Below are 22,329 nucleotides of genomic sequence, written 5' to 3'. Positions count from 1 at the left end.
CAAGCGCCATATTACCTTTCGAAGAGTTGGGTTCCAACCTCGTCGAGGTAATAATTAGTTAAAGAGCTGCCACCTATCGTATCAAAGTGGCGATTCAAAGAGGGTTCCACCCTGGCATCCGAGGAGCTGGTGGAGAATCACAGTTTCTAACATTCGTTGCATCTTGTTATGTCACATAAGATGCTTGATCAGATACTAAAGATAATGGTATAGTGGTTCGAGGTTCACACACACTTAGGATGGTTGCCAGTGTTATGCAAATGATAACACAGATGGAATTGTCACTTTCTGTCCCGGGACGTTTTAATTCCGACTCTCACTCTCATTACGTTGCATTTTTTCTAGGATTTATTTCCAGCAGCCACTCTTCGGACCCATCTTAAATGTTGTTCAAATGTTACTGTAACACTTTTGCTGTCATCTTTAGTTTCTGTTCTCCTGCACGTTTCTGGAAACATCGTCATGTTCAGAAAAACATTCCACTTTCGGGTCAGTTACTTAAATAAGGAACGTATTGGTCCGAGATCTGTGACTGTGTTCTGTGTGTTAATTATTCTGTTAGTTTCGTGCACTTCCAGTTTCCACGGACAGCTGTTGCAATGTGAATATTATTTTCCTGAGGAGAACGATGTCAAAGACTTTCTGGCAGTCAAAAAAAATTACAGCTTATCCTTTCTTTCCTATTGTGTGTGATCTAAGTCGTCATTAGTATTTTTCACAGAGTCTCCTTAACTTCCTTCAATATCTACCGTAGAACAATGTCTGGCTCTACTATTCTTGAAACTAATTCTTCAAGGAACTTCTCTTCTTATTATTCTTCAACTACAACGTTTCCTCATCTTAGTTCAAGAGTCCACCCCACAATATCTGGCATCAATTGAAATGCAGTTTTGGATTTTTCTTGAAATTTGTATATAGCTCCTCACATACATTTATATGGGCTTCCACTTATATTGGCTTCCACTTATATTGGCTTCCACTTATATGGGCTTCCACTTATATTGGCTTCCACTTACATTGGCTTCCACTTACATTGGCTTCCACTTATATTGGCTTCCACTTACATTGGCTTCCACTTACATTGGCTTCCACTTATATTGGCTTCCACTTATATTGGCTTCCACTTATATGGGCTTCCACTTATATTGGCTTCCACTTATATGGGCTTCCACTTATATTGGCTTCCACTTACATTGGCTTCCACTTATATTGGCTTCCACTTACATTGGCTTCCACTTACATTGGCTTCCACTTATATTGGCTTCCATTTATATGGGCTTCCACTTATATTGGCTTCCACTTACATTGGTTTCCACTTACATTGGCTTCCACTTATATTGGCTTCCACTTATATGGGCTTCCACTTATATTGGCTTCCACTTACATTGGCTTCCACTTACATTGGCTTCCACTTATATTGGCTTCCATTTATATGGGCTTCCACTTATATTGGCTTCCACTTACATTGGTTTCCACTTACATTGGCTTCCACTTATATTGGCTTCCACTTATATTGGCTTCCTCGTCATTCCCAAATTGCTTCTCTGCTTTTCGCCTGCTTCCGATATATTTGTTTCGTGTTTATATAATTCTTTAACCAATATTTCTAGTGGTTGTGCGCTGGGTCGTGTTTTTTGTTTCTGTAGAGTTCCCCCTCTCTGTGAACCCTCTAAACAAGAGGAGCATTTTCTGTAGCCTCTGTGAGTTCTGGGAGAGAGAGATTCCGTCATATATTCCGTCTAATTTAACGTGTAATTTGCATCCTCTTTAGAAGTTCTCTCATTTTCTCGTACTCCGCTCTTTGAAAAGTATTAAGGTGTCATGTGAACAAAGTTCGCTGTAGGGGTTGCCTTATTTTCCCTCTGTACGGTTTAATAAGAATAAAAATTATATACAGTCTTTGATTCTGACAGTCCCCCTTCTCAATCCTCATTGTAACTCTTTTTTGTCCTCTTATAGTTTCCTAACCCTCCCCTTTAATCTCTGGTCCTGTCAATACGCCACAATCCCTCCCTGCTTCTGTCAACCGTTCCTGTCAATCAGTAGCAATCTCTTCCCGCTCCTGTCAACCCATCGCCAGCCCAGCGCCACCCGGGTCCTTGTCGTGGACGCTTCAGTTCTTCCCTGTCCGAACTTCGTGTATCCTTCCACCCCGTCCCGCCCCGCCCGTCCCCGCCCCGTCCCCGCCCCGTCCCCGCCCCGCCCCGCCCAGCTCCTGCCTGATCCCCCGCCCTGTCCAAGAAGGAGAGGGTGGGAAGGGGGGGGGGAAGAAATCGACGTTTGACCCCCGCTGGAAAACACCGACACTCGACTACACGACTTCGACCAACCTCTATTCCCCCCCCCCCACTATCCATCCCCACACTGCCCCGCCCTATCCACCTCGCCTTGCCCCGCCCCTTCACCCCCCCCCACCCCACCCCAGCCCCAGAACCCCCTCAGGGTGGCCATGACCATCTTTCTCACCCTTGACCCTGTCGAGACAGCCTCCAGGAATGTTAATGAGTTGTGCACCTTGTCACAGGTGTGGGAGGGGTCTGGGAGGTTAGTTGGGGCTGGTGTTATGGGGGTAAGGGAGGGGGAGAGATGGTGGTTGGTGGGGGGGGGATGATGGTGGTTGGTGGGGGGGAGGGGTGATGGTACTTATTTTATGTGCTAGAAGCACATAAAATAGGAACATGAAGGAGAGAGAGCTTCACAAGGGGGGAGATATTAAGCAAGACACTATCACTCCCAAGTTACTGAGTGCAATGCACTTGATTCCCGGGTGCATAAGTTTGGACTTGGATGCGTTACTAGGAAAACACTGGTATGTGTGTAGGGGGGTTGTAGACTTGTAGGAGCACGGTGACAAGTTGTTAGTTCTTAGAAGTAAAACTTACTTGTATAGTTTGTAGGCTAACACACACACACACACACACACACACATACACACACACACACACACACACACGCACACACACACACACACACACACACACACACACACACACACACACACACACACACACACACACACACACACACACACACACACACTGTGGGTGTGTTGATTGACAGTTGAGAGGCGGGACCAAAGAGCCGAAGGTCAACCCCCGCAAGAATAATTAAGTACACACACACACACACACACACACACACACACACACACACACACACACACACACACACACACACACACACACACACACAAATACTGATAACGCCAATAACTTCACAACGAGACCGACTCGAACACGAACACGCCAAAGTTCCGAGAACATGTTGAAAGAGCAAAGCGTGCAATCACCGGAGGAAAGATTAGAGATATGATAACGACATATAAAATACTAATAGGAGAACATAAATGAACCGTTCCAGGTAAACTGCGACAGAATGAGAACACCGGAACCACAGAAACCACCCCAACTGTTGTGGGGGTTTGAATCCTAGGTCAGGTCGGTCATTGGCTTAGGGAAGGCCTTCATAAGCCAATGGGAAGCGAGAAGCAATCTCATTGGCTCCGAAATCTCTAGACCAGATGTGGGTTCTTGCTGTGAAAGATTATACCCAATAGGGTACTTTAGGATGACGACCTAACGTTTAAGGAGCATAACCAAGCAAATATTGCGACAGCCAGAAAAATGATAGGATGGATTACGAGAACTTTCAAATCCAGGGATCCCATCACAATGGTTGTACTCTTCAAGGCACTTGTGTTGTCCCGTCTCGAGTACTGCTCAGTACTCACTTCCCCCTTCAGAGCAGGAGAGATTGCTGAAATAGAGGGAATACAGAGAACATATACGGCACGCATAGACGCAATAAAGCACCTAAATTATTGGGATCGTCTCAAAGCCCTCCAAATGTACTCACTAGAAAGAAGACGAGAGAGATATCAAATAATATACACCTGGAAGATACTGGAGGGCCAAGTACCAAATCTACACAGTAAAATAACAACGTACTGGAGTGAACGACATGGAAGAAAATGTAGATTAGAACCAGTGAAGAGCAGAGGTGCCATAGGCACAATCAGAGAACACTGTATAAACATCAGAGGTCCGCGGTTGTTCAACGTTCTCCCAGCAAGCATAAGAAATATTGCCGGAACAACCGTGGAACATTTTTCAACAACAACGGAACAACATTTTCAAGAGGAAACTAGATTTATTCCTCCAAGGAGTGCCGGACCAACCGGGCTGTGGTGGGTATGTGGGCCTGCGGGCCGCTCCAAGCAACAGCCTGGTGGACCAAACTCTCACAAGTCGAGCCTGGCCTCGGGCCGGGCTTGGGGAGTAGAAGAACTCCCAGAACCCCATCAACCAGGTATCAACCAGGATGATGTACCCAGTGTGGGTACACAAGGAACTGTGGGAGAATGTGCCCAATGGGTTACACATTGAACTCTCACTACTTAACCCTCAACATGTAAGCAATAAGCCTTGTAATACCAGATAAGACCACCGCAGCCCACTGACACACGGAGTGGGACTGATGGATCATTGCGGCATATTTGAAATATGGGGCTTAGAAATGGCCGCGCGACTCTAACATAAGCAAATGCAAGGTGATGAGACTTGGAACGGGTATGAGGAAGCTGGAAGGATAATATGAGATAATTGGAAGGTTATATCTCCAACAAAAGACAAAAAGATCTGGTAGGTTGAAAAGAGAAGAGAAAATTCTTAAAAGTATTGACAAATCTATCTTGAGGTTATCTTGAGATGATTTCGGGGCTTTTTTTTTTTAGTGTCCCCGCGGTCCGGTCCTCGACCAGGCCTCCACCCCCAGGAAGCAGCCCGTGACAGCTGACTAACTCCCAAGTACCTATTTTATTGCTAGGTAACAGGGGCATTCTTAAAGAACATAAACAGATTCTTAAAGACATTAACAGATTCCTAAAATCATTAACAGATTCTTAAAGACATTAACAGATTTCTAAAGACATTAACAGATTCCTAAAGAACATTAACAGATTCTTATAGAACATTAACAGATTCTTATAGAACATTAACAGATTCTTACAGATATAAGAACATAAGGAAGGACTTCTTGAGAGTATCGTGAGTCTATGGAATAAGTTTAAAGGAGGGAGGTGATTTGAGGTGAAACTCCATTCTTAATTTCAAGAACAGGTATGATATAAGAACAGCTCATCCTCTTGTTAAGACAGTACTTATAGTAACTATGTTCACCATCTTGCATATATTGACGTAATGGACAATTAGAAAGTAGAAATTGGTACTTTTGAATTGGTGAAACCAGATTTTTTTTTTATTTATGTCGCTAATAAAACCTAATGTAATTATCCTAGGCCTTATATATGCTTTCTCTAAGGCCTAATGTAGTACATATATGTGCTATACTAGGACTAAGAATGTTTTAAGTCGTTTTAGCATTATATTTTGCGGACTATAAAGTGAATAGTACCAAATGTACTATCTAGTTGTTCAATACGTCAGTATATGTACGATGGTGGATATGTAGTTACGATAAAAATATTATCTTAACAGGAGGATGGGTTGGATAAGAATGAAGAGGGCCCGGTACCCATTATCACAGGCTACTGAAAGATGGGGCTGTGGAGCTGAAGCTCGTCCTGCAAGCACATATATGTGAGCACATTATTGTACACAAGAGATAAAGAACAAACTCTCTCTGTCTCTCTCTCTGTGTCTCTCTCTCTCTCTCTCTCTCTCTCTCTCTCTCTCTCTCTCTCTCTCTCTCTCTCTCTCTCTCTCTCTCTCTCTGTGTCTCTCTCTCTCTCTCTCTCTCTCTCTCTCTCTCTCTCTCTCTCTCTCTCTCTCTCTCTCTCTCTCTCTCTCTCTCTCTCTCTCTCTCTCTCTCTCTCTCTCTCTCTTTGTCTGTCTCTCTGTCTCTCTCTCTCTCCCTCCCTCCCTCCCCCTCCCCCCCCCCCCCCCCCGTCATATCGATCAAACTGACCAGCTTCAGCCAAATTACCTTCAAGCCAACATTAGTAATTATGAAGTAATCGGCCGGGCGGGAATTCAACGCAAACTTCCGACTCTAAGCCACGTGTTCGTAAGACTCGAATTACCTTCCCCACTTATAATCTTTTTCTCCCTCTCCCCCCCTCTCCCCCCCCCCCCGCCCCCCCACACCATCCTTGAGTAGCCGAGAGTGTGTTTATGTTCTGTGTTTGTACATTCCTCAAACTTTATTTGTTGAAGGCAACAAAAAAAAAATGTTTGACAAAAAAAAAAGACATTCTGAATTTTTTTTTTTTTTTTGGTTGATGTGGTTGTGGAAGGTTTGTTTGGTCATTTGTTTTTTAGTATTTGGCTGTTGGTTTGTTTGTTGTAATTGTTGGTATTGTTATTGTTCATGTTATATATATATGATGTTATTGTTTTAATTATCGTGGATGATACAGCTGTTTTTTGCTATTGTTTATGTTCTAACGAGGCTCCTGGGGTCTTGGGACCCCCCTACTAAGACTCCTGGGGTCTTGGGACCCCCCTACTAAGACTCCTGGGGTCTTGGGACCCCCCTACTAAGACTCCTGGGGTCTTGGGACCCCCCTATTAACCACATGAATGGAACTTCTGGATCTTAGCAAAGCTGATTAATAGAAAAATGTCTTCCATTATCAGATACACTGTTCCTGCGATAATGATGAATAGAGAGAGATAATAATGAATGTCAGCAACAGTGACGAATGTGGCTTTTACACAGGAGACTCAACCACAGTCTTGCGACGGTGACCCAAGACTGTGGTTGACGGTGACCCAAGACTGTGGTTGACGGTGACCCAAGACTGTGGTTGACGGTGTCCCAATACTTTGGCGCCCCCGTGGTTGCCTCCACTAATAATATGGTGGTCAGGGACTAATGTCTCTATACGGAGGCGGGGGCCGGGAGTTACGATCAGTCAGGTGGTGAGTTACGAGGTCTCAAGGTATCGCCAAGATGGTCGCCTCGGTACGTCAGAGCTCCAGTAAGCATCTTCCAGCACAGCATCAAAACAATGGACTGTCGACTTCAAACCTTATCACTTGGGATGGATGTTCAATTCACTTGGACGCTTGGGCGTTCAATCCCCGACCGTCCAAGGGGTTGGAAGCCATTCCATCCTCCCGTCCCATCCCAAATCCTTATTCTGACCCCTCCCAAGTGCTATATAGCCGTAATGATTATATAGGGGACTGATATAATCAGTCTCCTATATAATTCCCTTGGCCCTTTCTCCTGATAATTTCCTCCCTTTCAACCCGTATCACGTTGAAAGTTACATGAGGGAGGGAATTATAATTGGAAAGCGCTAAGCCATTACGACTATATAGCACTGGGAAGGGGTCAGGATAAGAATTTGGGACGAGACGGGGGAAAGGAAGGAATGGTGGCCAACCACTTGGACCGTCGGGGGATTGAACGCTGACCTGCATGAAGCGAGACCGTCGCTCTACCGTCGTCCAAGTGCTTGAGCTTTCGTAAGTGAGAACTTGACTTCCTATCCTCAGGTTTTGGCCATTCCATCCAGCGACTGACCTCAAAAACGCATTCACCAATTTTAACACAAAGTTAATTTGAAATAACAAAATTCTCATATATATATATATATATATATATATATATATATATATATATATATATATATATATATATATATATATATATATATGCGAACAAGCCTGAATGGTCCCCAGGACAATATGCAACTGAAATATTGGAATAAATATATATATATATATAATATTATATATATATATATATATATATATATATATATATATATATATATATATATATATATATATATATATATATATATATATATATATATTTAGTGTTGTATAAAGCATTCACAAACTTGGCCGTGTGGCGGCCGTATGGACAGAACATTTTATATTTTTTGATGAAGACGATCTATGATGAGGATGAGTGACACTGAGGACGGTCTATGATGAGGATGAGTGACACTGAGGACGGTCTATGATGAGGATGAGTGACACTGAGGACGGTCTATGATGAGGATGAGTGACACTGAGGACGGTCTATGATGAGGGTGAGTGACACTGAGGACGGTCTATGATGAGGATGAGTGACACTGAGGACGGTCTATGATGAGGATGAGTGACACTGAGGACGGTCTATGATGAGGATGAGTGACACTGAGGACGGTCTATGATGAGGATGAGTGACACTGAGGACGGTCTATGATGAGGATGAGTGACACTGAGGACGGTCTGTGATGAGGATGAGTGACACTGAGGACGGTCTGTGATGAGGATGAGTGACACTGAGGACGGTCTGTGATGAGGATGAGTGACACTGAGGACGGTCTGTGATGAGGATGAGTGACACTGAGGACGGTCTGTGATGAGGATGAGTGACACTGAGGACGGTCTGTGATGAGGATGAGTGACACTGAGGACGGTCTGTGATGAGGATGAGTGACACTGAGGACGGTCTGTGATGAGGATGAGTGACACTGAGGACGGTCTGTGATGAGGATGAGTGACACTGAGGACGGTCTGTGATGAGAAAGTTCTGTGATGATGAAGGGCTGTCATGAGAACGGGTTGTGAACAAATCCACATGGGGCCGTGACGAGGGTTCGAACCTACGTCCGAGAGGATCCCGGACGCTGCCTTAATCGACTGAGCTACGACATGGTTAAAAGACGAGTTGTGTTTACAAAGGACATGATTCACAACTGATTGTGTTCAAAACCTGTTAAAATGCTCGATTTCCACCTCTCCTCGGGGTTCACACGCTTACAGCCAGTACAAATAGCTGTCAACAGCTCCATCTGGACCACGGGAGACATCTCCCGTCACGCAGGGTGCAGTCACACCTCCACAGATCTCCAGTATCATCTATTGATACTGGTAATGGCTCAAAAGGGCCACCACTTACGGGCTATTCATGCCCGTGCCACCTTTTGGGTGGCTTAATCTTTATCAATCAATCATCCATCTGGTCACCGTTTGGTCTGGGAGACATCTCCCGTCACGCAGGGTGCAGTCGCACCTCCACAGATCTCCAGTATCATCTATTGATACTGGTAATGGCTCAAAAGGGCCACCTCTTACGAGCTACTCATGCCCGTGCCACCTTTTGGGTGGCTTAATCTTCATCAATCAATCATGTCAACAGCTCCAACACACCTAACCTAACCATCCCTAGATTATACTATACACACAAATATAATAATTAATAATATAATTTATATATGACAAAACAACCAGTTTGGGATATAAACATAACAAATTATACAAAAGCACTGTCAGGGAAGATCTTAGCTTGGATGAACATTGCCTGAGAATTTATCTTCAAATCAAATAAATAAAACTTAATTAGCCTTACCCAGACCAAACGATGCATAAACCCTATAATATATAAGTTGTATATGAGATCAAAATGAAAATGTGTCTTTATGCTATTATAAACGATTCATCGTGTCAGTTGGTTGCCGGAAGGAAGACAAACTGTCTTACTAAACTCTACGTAAGTGGAGAGTTTAGACAGGAATCCATACAGTCCAAGTCCCGTGGTCTCCATCCCCCCAGGAAGCACCACACTGAAGTAGCAGTAGACGAGAGAGAGAGACAGAAGAGGAGAGAGAGACTCACCCTGCTGGAAGTAGTTACTCTTCCTGACGTAGACACAGACGAGGGCCATCAGCTGGAGCTGGGAGAGTCTCTGGCGTGTGGAGGGCGGCAGCGGCAACAGATCCCTCAACTGACAGATCTCAGCGTTGAGCAGATCCCGACGCATCTTGGACGCTCCCTTGGTCGACTTAGTCCCCTCGAAACTGCAAGAAACAAAGCGAACAAGAACTGAATACATCTTGCCTGCCTGTGGCCACCCCGTCCGGGCCACACCGCACTTGTGATCACGAACGGGACGCGTATTGACGAAGGAAACTACGGTGTTCAGGCCTGTCCACCTCTGCAGGGTCACCACAATAGCTTACTGACCAACCAAACGGTACTGTTACGGTATCACCACCATTGGAGTATGGCTTGGCGATTTCGGCGCAATCTGTGGGTCGGTACCTCAGTTCCCTGGATATTGGACGCTACGTGGACAACGCCATCTATTGGTGGTGGCGTGACAGCAACAAATGGCTCTGGTTTCCTGTCCTAGTCAGCAAGAGAGGTTACCGTGGCCTCTGGTGGATGATGGCGTGTCATGATCAGCGCCATCTGTTGTGCATAATGTCAACTCCCAGGTGAGTGAGTATTACGTCATGGTTTCCCCAGTGTACCGTCCATCTAACTGATGACGTTTTATGTCCATAGAAGTGACGTGTGGCGGCAGTTGTACTGAGGAAGGCAGTTTACCTTGGGCAGTCCACGTACTCTCAGCTTGGTCCTGGAAGAAGACTAAGTAACCCGCCGTCGATCTGGGCAGTGTGTTAGCTGCTAAAATATGCAGCGTTGGTAGAGATCGAAGTACCCGGGATTGGCTTGGGAGAGTAACGGACTTGAGTAACGGAGAGCCAACGCACCTCATTGGCTTGTGAGGTGCCTATCGTGAAGTGCTGCTAGCAGGTTGCTATAGAGACTTCTACCAGGGGTTAACTACCCCCTGTATATGGTTGATTCTGACCCCCTTGTCAGCGTGATCGCTGAAGACCTCTACCAGTGAGGAGCAGGAGAGCGAAAGTGGGGTGTAGGCACCTCGTGATACTGAGTCGATGGACTGGCCCACGTAGAAGGTGAACTCGCCAGTGTTTATCAGTACACGTGGACAAGTATCGACTTGAGAATGGTCCAGGACGGACCGAAACGTCGTCGTCCCTTCACCTTCTAGTGTGTGGTCTGGTCAACACGTGGACGGTGGAAACACTGGAGTTGGTGTACACTGTCAACGCCATAGTGTCCTGCGTGAGTGACAGTAATGTATATACTTGTAGTTATAATCTGTTTAATCTAATATATATTTTTTAACGGTGAAAGTGTAAATATATTGGTGAAGGGAACTGGGTTTTGTATATTTAAGACTCTTCGGGTGTCCTTTGTGGTGTCCAATATGTGTGTTTGTGGTGTCCAATATGTGTGTGTGTGGTGTCCAATATGTGTGTGTGTGGTGTCCAATATGTGTGTGTGTGGTGTCCAATATGTGTGTGTGTGGTGTCCAATATATGTGTGTGTGGTGTCCAATATGTGTGAGGGAACCTTTCCCCAGAACCAACAGATGGCTTAACCAGTTATTTCTCTTCTTATGTGTAACAATTTTTATAATAACGTTGCAAAGCAGCTCACGTTGAGAAAGGTGTTCCAGTATGTTGCAATAACAGACTAGACCACCTTGTTTCTGGCGGAATGTGTTCTACATTACGTTGATAATTGGGCTGATATCTCTGCTTGAGGGGGGAGGTAGGTTAGAGATATCTCTGCTGGGGTAGGAAGAGTAGAGATATCTCTGCTGGAGATATCACCAGCACGGCTTTACAAGGCGGCTTTGGCGGCCACAGTAACTGCAGCGAGTCGCTTGAGTGATAGCGAGTCGCTTGAGTGATAGCGAGTTCTGATACCTGCATCATTAATGTGGTTAATTCTCCAGCTGCGGCTGGAGTATCACCTCATATTTCCCTTGTATTGCTTATGGCTCCGTGGATGATGAGAGGAGGTCTTGCTTCATGAGGGGTCCCACACGTCTTATGAGGGCTGGTGGTAAGGCCCTCATCAAGCCCTCATAAGCCCTCTCCTATCTCTCACTCCTAGTGACCCCTCTCACTTGACTCTTCTCATCTCTAAAGGTCTAAGGCAATCTTTGAATATTACTTAATAATAATATTATTATTATTAATAATATTATTATTATCTTCTATTCATCAGAATTGTAAGTTTGTTCCATGCAAGTTTGAACAACATATTCCTCGTGTGTATGTGAGGCATTACTGAAATATTCTGTATGTTATTTCGGTATGTGTTGTGAGGTTCGAGTTCTTGGAAGACTCACGAGGTGTTAGTAACATGGAAGCGGGTGTTTAGGGGTGTGTGACTGGTTGGTTGTTTGGGCCTGACGGAGACGGAGTAATAGTGTAACTAGCCAATTGGGGGTTGTTGGAGCAGTTTGGTGCCTGCTTGTAGACCAGTCAAGTGGCTTGTGCATGGTAGAGTTGGAATGACGTTTGACACCAGATGGAATGACGTTTGACACCAGTTGGAATGATGTTTGACTCCAGTTGGAATGACGTTTGACACTAGAGGGAATGACGTTTGACGCCAGATGGAATGACGTTTGACACCAGATGGAATGACGTTTGACACCAGATGGAATGACGATTGACACCAGATGGAATGACGTTTGACACCAGTTACCATGACGTTTGACACCAGTCGGATGCCAATAATTGGCCTTTCACAGGATATATTTATTCCTGTCTGGGAAATGACTTAACTGGTTTGTGAAGACTTGAAAAGACAAAGACCCGCGTTCGAACCCTGAATAGGGAAGGGGTCACGGGGCACCGTTCCTCGAACGCTTTCCTTGCGTGCACTCAACAGTGATTGGGAGCCTGTATGTACGAGGACCGTCAGAGAGAGACGGTCGGTTGACAGACAGGTACAGGACGCAATATCAGACAGTGAGACCGAGGATTAACAGACCGGGAGATAATAAGAATTGACAGATACACAATGGATTAATAAACGGGGAGACAAGGGATCAACAGACAGGTAGACGACGGATCAACAGACAGGTAGACAGAATAAACAGGCAAGATGAGAGAATAGAAGTGACACAAAAAGCTTAAACTGTCTGTCATCACTCGTCAGCAGATCCCATTGTGTAACCTCCTCCCCCCTTCCCCCTTCCTCTCTTCCCCCCTTCCCCCCTTCCCTATTCTTCCCCTTCCCTCCCTGGGTCGTCTCTCCCACCACCCCAATCACACTCTGTGCCCGAGTGCTCCACAGCCCACTGCACTATATGTAGGAGCACAGAGCCCTGACCTCTGTAACACAGACGTGAAAGACAATGGTTATTATTGTATAAATCTGTGGCCTAGCTGTCTGTGGTTGAACAGAAACTCTCTCTCTCTCTCTCCCTTTCTCTCTCTCTCCCTTTCTCTCTCTCTCCCTTTCTCTCTCTCTCCCTTTCTCTCTCTCTCCCTTTCTCTCTCTCTCCCTTTCTCTCTCTCTCCCTTTCTCTCTCTCTCCCTTTCTCTCTCTCTCTCTCTCTCTCTCTCTCTCTCTCTCTCTCTCTCCCTTTCTCTCTCTCTCCCTTTCTCTCTCTCTCCCTTTCTCTCTCTCTCTCTCTCTCTCTCTCTCTCTCTCTCTCTCCCTTTCTCTCTCTCTCTCTCTCTCTCTCTCTCCCTTTCTCTCTCTCTCCCTTTCTCTCTCTCTCCCTTTCTCTCTCTCTCCCTTTCTCTCTCTCTCCCTTTCTCTCTCTCTCCCTTTCTCTCTCTCTCCCTTTCTCTCTCTCTCCCTTTCTCTCTCTCTCCCTTTCTCTCTCTCTCCCTTTCTCTCTCTCTCTCTCTCTCCCTTTCTCTCTCTCTCCCTTTCTCTCTCTCTCCCTTTCTCTCTCTCTCTCCTACGTTCCCTCTTCCTCCTCTCCCTTCGACTCTCACCATCCTCGTCTCTCTCTCTCTCTCTCTCCCATTACGCCCTCCTCTTCCGTCCCAGTTTCCACTACATATATAGAAACATTAACAACAGAGTTCTCATTGCTTCCACGACCTTGCTCGAGACTTGAACCCTGACCCAGGGACTCGGGACGCCACCTCTCAGGGTATCCCCAACTGGTCTAAATCTTCAGTGTTATTCTGATCTTAGACTTTATCAAGAAGGTTAAAAACATAATTTATTTTACTTTCAAAATGACTCTCTACAAACAAGTCAACATTTAAGGAACCGCTTACGAAACCTGTGCATCTTTCCTCAATCATTATACAATTATACAATCATAAGGTTATACAAGGTTGTTGGCAACATTAATTACCTTGGATTGTAAAGTTTCGCAACTTTGGGTTTGGAAGTTTCTAGGCTTCTAAAGTGTTCAATAAATGTCAACGTGCAGCCAATGGTTGTTAAAAGATGGACTGGTTTCGTAAGGGGGTTACTTAAATGCTTTGTTGAATTGTGGTCCCTGTGGGATAGGAAAGACGTCCAACTCACTGAAATAATATCCTCATCTACAATTCGAGAAACTGTATGAGACCAGTACAAAAATGGACTGTGAGTGGGTGACACGAGCACCTGGTTGGAGACCGATATCTAACCCGTGTTCTAGGGAAAAGTAATAAAGTAAGGCTTAAAGTTGTAATAAAGTAACTTACTTAATTTTACTTAAAGCAATAAAGTAGCTAGGACTCGGAGAAACTCTAGTCAGACGTCATCTACTCCTGTACTCAACTTTGTAAGAACAAAAGAGAGAGAGAGAAGGAGAGAGAGAGAGAGAGAGAGAGAGAGAAGGAGAGAGAGAGAGAGAGAGAGGCTGACCAGTAAGACAAGTTTTGTCCTTATATGCCACACACTTAACAGTTTTTTGTGAGAACCAGTTCCCGAAAAATGTCCAAATTAAAACCCACATTTAACACGAATGTCGTCCCAACTAAAGATTTCCTTTAGCGAATTAGTTTAGCCCACGAAAACACTACAAATCAACGAAGCAGGAAGAGAGTTGCACACACCTTAATATCTGTCCCCCTCTCCAGACATCAAAACATCGCAAGGTCCGTATTAGAAAAAAAAGGTTGACTAAAAATTCGATGATAGAGGGGGAGAGGGTTGTGGGAGGGCCCCTTGGAAGGTTGTAGGAGGGCCCCCCCGGTGGAGAGTGTCGGCACCCACTTGGGGTCCCAGACCTGGCCCACTCACACGCCCAAATCAGGGCCCAGCCCCACTCTCAGCGGGGCTCCTCCACACACTCCTCAGCCCCCAGGGAAAACAACCAAACTCACTCAATACAAACGAGCCACAAAAGCTGGCAAACTATCCCTTGTTGTCAAGGATCCTTGCCAGTCACTTGACCAAGTCGACGGTCGGCAATGTTTACATGTGATTTAACCTCTCCTCCGCTCTCCTCTCCTCATCCCTCCTCTCCTCTCTGTCTGTCTGTCTGACTGACTGTCTCTCTCTCTCTCTCTCTCTCTCTCTCTCTCTCTCTCTCTCTCTCTCTCTCTCTCTCTCTCTCACACACACACACACACACACACACACACACACACACACACACATGAGCCAAAGAGACATTATAAAGAACTTTTTCAGTGTCAGATTAGTCAATAAATGCAATGCATTAGGCAGTGATGTGGTGGAGGCTGACTCCATACACAGTTTCAAACGTAGATATGATAGAGCCCAGTAGGCTCAGGAACCTGTACACCAGTTGACTGACAGTTGAGAGGCGGGAACAAAGAGCCAGAGCTCAACCCCCCGCAAGCACAACTAGGTGAGTATACACACACACACACACACACACACACACACACACACTAAAGATGAATCGAAGAAACTCAAAAGAGACGAGGCATCCCACACAGGGATGCTGGAGGACCAGAGGAAGGTACGTGTACCCTCAGATGCGTGTCCCACCTCTACACGACTTCGCTTTCCTCTCCATAAAGTCCACCAACGGCAGGACCTTTTGGACTTTTCCCGCCAAACACTTTGGACTTCCATAAGAGGCAGTCCGAGGACCATATACAAGGCTCTAAGCTCTATATCTGTAAGACTCTAGTTAGAGCAGCCGGCCCAGGCATATCAGTGTTGGTCCCACAGTTCGAATCCAGAGCATGCCACCGCAGCGAGACGTTTCGTGCGCGCGCGTGCCCTTGCACCTCATACGCCTATTCACCTAGTTGTAAGTCGTCCCGTCGACCGGGACTTCAGCGCCTGTTGTGAGTTGCTTCGTGGGGAAAGATCAGTCATTAGCTTAAGGAAAACCTAAATAAACAGGCGTCCTGTCCCCGAGGCTGGAAACCCCACCGGGAAAGCCCCAGGCCACGGGGAGGGAAGGAACGTCACTAAAGGTACGGAAAGGCAGAAGAGAGAGATGAGAAAATACTGTGTGGCTACATGTGTGGCCTATATGTGTGTCTGGCATATGTGTGATCTACATGTGTGGCCTACATGTGTGTCTGGGATATGTGTGACCTACAGGTGTGACCTACATGTGTGTCTGGCATATGTGTGACCTGCATGTGTGGCCAATATGTGTATCTGGCATATGTGTGACCTGCAGGTGTGGCCAAACACAAACATTAGCGGTCGTGAACCAGTCAATCTTCTCAAAAATAGCGGTTCACAAATACCTACATTTTCTATGCATCGGACTCCATAGATTAAATGTGATGCTTAGGTTCGTATAGGATTCTGGTTACGTTAGAAGGCTGGATTTTGTACGGAGTGGCAAATTAAGAAACTCTCCTGGAGCATTTTCCCCACCACAGGGAAACATTTAGGGGGAAAAATGGAGAACTCTGTTATCTGGGGACTTTTGGAAAGATTTCTGACACACATAAAGTTCTTAAAGTTCATTGCTCGTCCGGATATCCTGCTATTGACTTCAATATCCGGATGTCGTATATGTGTGTGATGTGCGCGTCGGGTGTTCGGTTCGCTATAGTCACAACCTGTCGTTAATGCTTCGTTCAGAGCGGAAGTGGTATGTCGTCTCCTGCCCCTCCCGACCCCCCTCTTCCTCACCCCCCTTTTCCCCCTCACACCTCTCTCTCTCCTCACCCCTCTCCCCTCACCCCTCTCCCCCTCATCCCGATCTCATAGTGCCTTGACGGAGCGCTGGTTAGCCTCATCTGCCTGGTTATCTCCATTTCCCTGTTCCTTAAAGATAAATGAAGCCTGTTTCTCACTCTCTCTCTCTCTCTCTCTGACGGGGCCTGACGGCTGAGTAGACAGGGCACGGGATTCGTACTTCCAAGGTTCCGGGCTGTTCAACCACTGCCCCACAACTATTGACTTACTCGTCAAATGGCCCAGAGGAAGCCAAAAGGGAATATACCTTTACAAGTAGAGAAGATGTGGAAGAGGAGAGGGAAGAGGTAGGGGGGGGGGAAGGAGGAAGGGTAGGATTGAGAAAGGGTGTGTGGGAAGGGGAGAAGGGGAAAGAGGAGTGGTTAAACAGTAGCAATCCTCTGAGTGCGACCTTCGTGCCCTCTGACCCCAGCGGTTTGACCTGGGGCGGTTTTCCACCGTTCCCGACACACACACACACACACACACACACACACACACACACACACACACACACACACACACACACACACACACACACACACACACACATGTATATGTGAGTCCTTTAATTGCCTGCCTCTCTCTCTCTCTCTCTCTCTCTCTCTCTCTCTCTCTCTCTCTCTCTCTCTCTCTCTCTCTCTCTCTCTCTCTCTCTCTCTCTCTGATAATGACTAGGAGATAAAGAGAAAGTAGCAGATGCCTGGCAGTACCTGCTGTGAAGACTATTGACTGCTTTACATAGTATATTAAATCATGCTGTCAGAAGACAGAGTGCCACTAGCGGGCCCCATATAATGCATCAGATAACACCCACAGAAACAGGATGACGGGGGCTAGGCTCTGTGCCCTAGAAGCGAGGCTCTGTGCCCTGTGCCCTAGAAGCAAGGCTCCTTATAATAACTGCACGTCACTAACTAAAAGTCTATTGTTCTTGCTAACTAGTTTTAACTGCCCTTGCAAAGTGCCCCACGACTGTCTGAAGTGATCACTTGAATCAGATCACTTCCTCTAACGCTATCAATTCAAGTGTGAACAATTTTAAGAATGATGTCTTACACTTCTTTATGCAACCCGTCCTCAAACCAGGTCCATTCCATCCAGCGATTGACCCCAATGTCGCATTCCTGTAAAAATATGAATTTTCTGCAGACGAGGAGTCACAATAACGTGGCTGAAATATGTGAACCTGTGAGAATGGTCCAGGACGGAGCGAAATGTCGTCGTCTCTTCACTTTCTAGTGTGTGGTTTGGTCAACATGAATTTTCTCATATATAAATTATTATTGTAATATATATTAACATATTGTGCATATTTAGGCATAGGTTAGGTGTTTAGGTTAGGTTAGGTTAGGTTAGGTTAGGTTAGGTGTTTAGGTTAGGTTAGGTTAGGTTAGGTTAGGTGTTTAGATTCTGTTGGCGATTATATGTACGTGGGTGAAGCATTTACAGCGTTGTGGTTCGAACAAAAGTCGTCAGTGAAGCACTTGTTCCGGAAGTGTTCGAACGTCATCAGTTGTGAGTCGTGGGTAAACCGTTTTTCATTCATAAACAGCTTGGGTTTGGCGGGTGCGTGGAATGGACTTTGGACTTTGTTTATGAGGACTGATGGTGAATTATTATTTTACGAGAATTACTGATGGTGAGGCGAGAAAACAATACTCAAGTTCAATATAGGAACTTTAATGATTCACGATCAAAAATAAATCGTTCACTAAGAAAACTAGGTTCACGACGTACTTAATTGATTCATGACAAATTTAGATGATTCGTGGCGAATTGAACTGGTTCACGAAATTAATTGGATCATGACGGACTTAACTGATTCACGACCAACTTAACTGGTTCACGACAAACTTAACTGGTTCACGACCAACTTAACTGGTTGACGATGAACACAACCGTAGGCGGGTGAAGGATCATTAAGACAACAGCGAGATAGTCGCTAGTTTCTTGGTCTTGGATGTAACGTCATTTCCATTATTATCTTCTGACGTTCTTCTGTTTATGTATCCATGTATTACCTGTCATCGCTATCCTTCCATCCACTGTGAGTATACATAGGATATGCGTCGTATGGGCCAATATGTATATTCCATTATTCTTATGTTCTAATGTTCTCTGTTTTTTTTTACGCCATTTTTTATTCCCATTTGACGGAAACCAATGGGCAGGGTTTCTTTCACCCTGATGCATCTGTTCACCTAGTAGTAATTAGGTACCTGGTAGTTAGACAGCTGTTACGGCTGCTTCCTCCTTGGGATGCTACAGGGAAATATATGTAGTAGATATGATAGAGGAAAAATAGATTGATTAGAAAGGCGGGATCCAAGAGCTAATAGCTCGATTCTGCAGACACAAATAGTAAATACACTCACACACACACACACACACACACACACACACACCCACACACACACACACACACACACACACACACACACACACACACACACACCACACACACACACACACACACACACACACCACACACACACACACACACACCACACACACACACACACACACACACCACACACACACACACACACACACACACACACCCACACACACACACACACACAAATGTAGATATGATAGAGCCCAGTAGGCTCAGGAATCTGTACACCTGTTGATTGACGGTTGAGAGGCGGGACCAAAGAGCCAAAGCTCAACCCCCGCAAGCACAATTAGGTGAGTACACACACACACATCCCCAGGAAGCAGCCCGTAGCAGCTGTCTAACTCCCAGGTACCTATTTACTTCAAGATGAACAAATGTATCAGGGGAAATAAACTGTTCCCATTTGTTTCTGCTTCAGACGGGAATCGAACCCGGGTCCCACGACCCCTGAGCGTTGTCAATTCATCTGCGAGGACCTGCATGTGTCTTGAGTGTTTATATGTGTCTATGTGTATGCGGCGTCAATCGCAGAACACATGTGTGTTCATCTCTCCCATAGTGTTTACATTCCCATGATGAAGTGTTCACACTATCATTTATAATATTGGTGATGTATAATATGGGTGATGAATAATATTGGTGATGTATAATATGGGTGATGTATAATATTGGTGATGTATAATATTGGTGATGTATAATATGGGTGATGTATAATATTGGTGATGTATAATATTGGTGATGTATAATATGGGTGATGTATAATATTGGTGATGTATAATATGGGTGATGTATAATATTGGTGATGTATAATATTGGTGATGTATAATATTGGTGATGTATAATATGGGTGATGTATAATATTGGTGATGTATAATATTGGTGATGTATAATATTGGTGATGTATAATTTGGGTGAAGTATAATATGGGTGATGTATAATATGGGTGATGTATAATATTGGTGATGTATAATATGGGTGATGTATAATATGGGTGATGAATAATATTGGTGAAAGGCAGCCAGGATAATAGTAGTGAAGGGAAGCCAAGGGTGCACGGGTCGGGACGCAGACAGTCGTGGGCATGGGGGGGGGAGGGCGGGTCAGCTGATGGCGTGGGAAGCGAGCCGCGCGCCGGACTTGCACAAATTGCAAGATTCGACACTTTTTTCGAAAAAAAACAATAATTTTACGAGTCCTGTAGCATCCTTTGTGTGTTACATATGGCTCAACCTATCCAGGGATATTATAGGATAGGTCTCCGGTGCCCACAATTGGCAGCAAGAGGCCAGCAGCGTTGGAATAATAGGCATTAGTGCTTGCAATTATTATGGTCAGTATAATAGGCAACTGACCAGTCCCGGATCCCTTCGTCTTGTAATATCTTGCAAAATTATTGATCACGGAATGTGTTGCATGACCCCAGGGTACTGACATAAGTATATCAAGCTATTAAAGAAAATTATAAAGCCAAGGCAAGAGAGGTCGATAAAAGGCCTAGATAAGGGGGTTTTGTGGAGCATTCTCGCCCGGACACACGGGGCTGAGAGAGAGAGTCGACTCATCTCTATCTCCCGGAAATTTTTTCCCCAATGGTTCCCCCTTCATAAACCACTATTTTGGTGCACATGCTCCTCCTACATGAGCATTTATTGACGTACACACTCTTGTCTAATATTGTGCATTATATAAGACTTAAAATATCTTTGTTTTATAGGAGAAAAAGTCTAATCGCCTTGGAAAGCTGCTCGGAGATAGAGGATGCTTCTTGTCAACAAACACGGTCCCAGGACTGACGGGGTACGAACCCCGTGGGTTTAGAGTCCGTGGTCAACATACCCAATGGGGAGGGGGGGGGGGGTTGCCGACCCACAATCTCTATACCCTTTGATAGACAAAAAAAAAGTGCTTGAAATAAAGAGTGTGTGGAGATATTAAGGCAGATAATTCGTTCGTTTGGGAGTGGGAGCGGAGGTTGATGTTGGTGGGGGGGGGGGGGGTTGTGGGGTGGTGGGGGGGGTTGTGGGGTGGTGGAGGGGGGGTAATTACTGGTGATGTGGCTGATGTAAACAGCTCATGCTCTTGTTGGCCTCTGTTTGTTGTGTGTGTGTGTGTGTGTGTGTGTGTGTGTGTGTGTGTGTGTGTGTGTGTGTGTGTGTGTGTGTGTGTGTGTGTGTGTACTCTCAACTATCAATCAACTGGTGTACAGATTCCTGAGTCTACCGGGCTCTATCATATCTACATTTGAAACTGTGTATGGAGTCAGCCTCCACCACATCACTTCCTAGTGCATTCCATTTATTAACTACTCTGACACTGAAAAAATTCTTTCTAACGTCTCTGTGGCTCATCTGGGTACTAGGTTTCCACCTGTGTCCCCTTGTTCGTGTTCCACCCGTGCTGAAGAGTTTGTCTTTGTCCACCCTGTCAATTCCCCTGAGAATTTTGTAGGTGGTTATCATGTCTCCCCTTACTCTTCTGTTTTCCAGGGATGTGAGGTTCAGCTCCTTTAGCCTTTCCTCGTAGCTCATTCCTCTCAGTTCCGGTACGAGCCTGGTGGCATACCGCTGAATCTTCTCTAACTTTGTCTTGTGTTTAACTAGGTATGGACAATGTGTTTATGTGTGTGTGTGTGTGTGCGTGTGTGTGCGTGTGTGTGTGTGTGTATCAGCCACTCTGCTGCTACTAACCACTGACCCATAACCAATAATTTATATTTATTTAAAGTATACATAGTTTTTTACAATATACGACTAGGAAAATGATTCCTTCTCCCAGAGCCGCTGACATTTTAGAGTTATTAAGGCCTATCAACCTCTGGAGGGTTATTAAGGCCTATCAACCTCTGGAGGGGTTATTAAGGCCTATCAACATCTGAGGGGTTATTAAGGCCTATCAACCTCTGAGGGGTTATTAAGGCCTATCAACCTCTTAGGGGTTATTAAGGCCTATCAACCTCTGAGGGGTTATTAAGGCCTATCAACCTCTGGAGGGTTATTAAGGCCTATCAACGTCTGGAGGGTTATTAAGGCCTATCAACGTCTGGGGGGTTATTAAGGCCTATCAACGTCTGGGGGGTTCTTAAGGCCTATCAACCTCTGGAGGGGTTATTAAGGCCTATCAACCTCTGGAGGGGTTATTAAGGCCTATCAACCTCTGGAGGGTTATTAAGGCCTATCAACCTCTGGAGGGTTATTAAGGCCTATCAACGTCTGGAGGGTTATTAAGGCCTATCAACCTCTGAGGGTTATTAAGGCCTATCAACCTCTGAGGGGTATT

The 22,329-nt window shown here is 45.3% G+C and overlaps 1 protein-coding gene across 3 annotated transcripts in view; it reads right to left on the bottom strand.

The window, feature by feature from the left end:
- The window catches only part of LOC123756442 (PAS domain-containing protein cky-1-like), a 65,848-nt gene that overhangs the window by 31,644 nt on the left and 11,875 nt on the right, over nucleotides 1-22,329 (bottom strand). For all 3 annotated transcript variants that reach the window (XR_011229618.1, XR_011229619.1, XM_069331268.1), the window contains exon 3: nucleotides 9,579-9,760. Coding sequence is in view for 1 of the 3 variants with exons in the window: in XM_069331268.1 (XP_069187369.1) it covers nucleotides 9,579-9,760 (182 nt within the window). In the remaining 2 variants the exon portion in view is untranslated. The remainder of the gene's footprint in view (nucleotides 1-9,578; nucleotides 9,761-22,329) is intronic.

Source organism: Procambarus clarkii, chromosome 25, assembly GCF_040958095.1.
Source record: "Procambarus clarkii isolate CNS0578487 chromosome 25, FALCON_Pclarkii_2.0, whole genome shotgun sequence".
NCBI classification, from domain to species: domain Eukaryota; kingdom Metazoa; phylum Arthropoda; class Malacostraca; order Decapoda; family Cambaridae; genus Procambarus; species Procambarus clarkii.
Note: the sequence above shows the minus strand (reverse complement) of the source record. Positions and strands in the feature narration are given on the sequence as shown.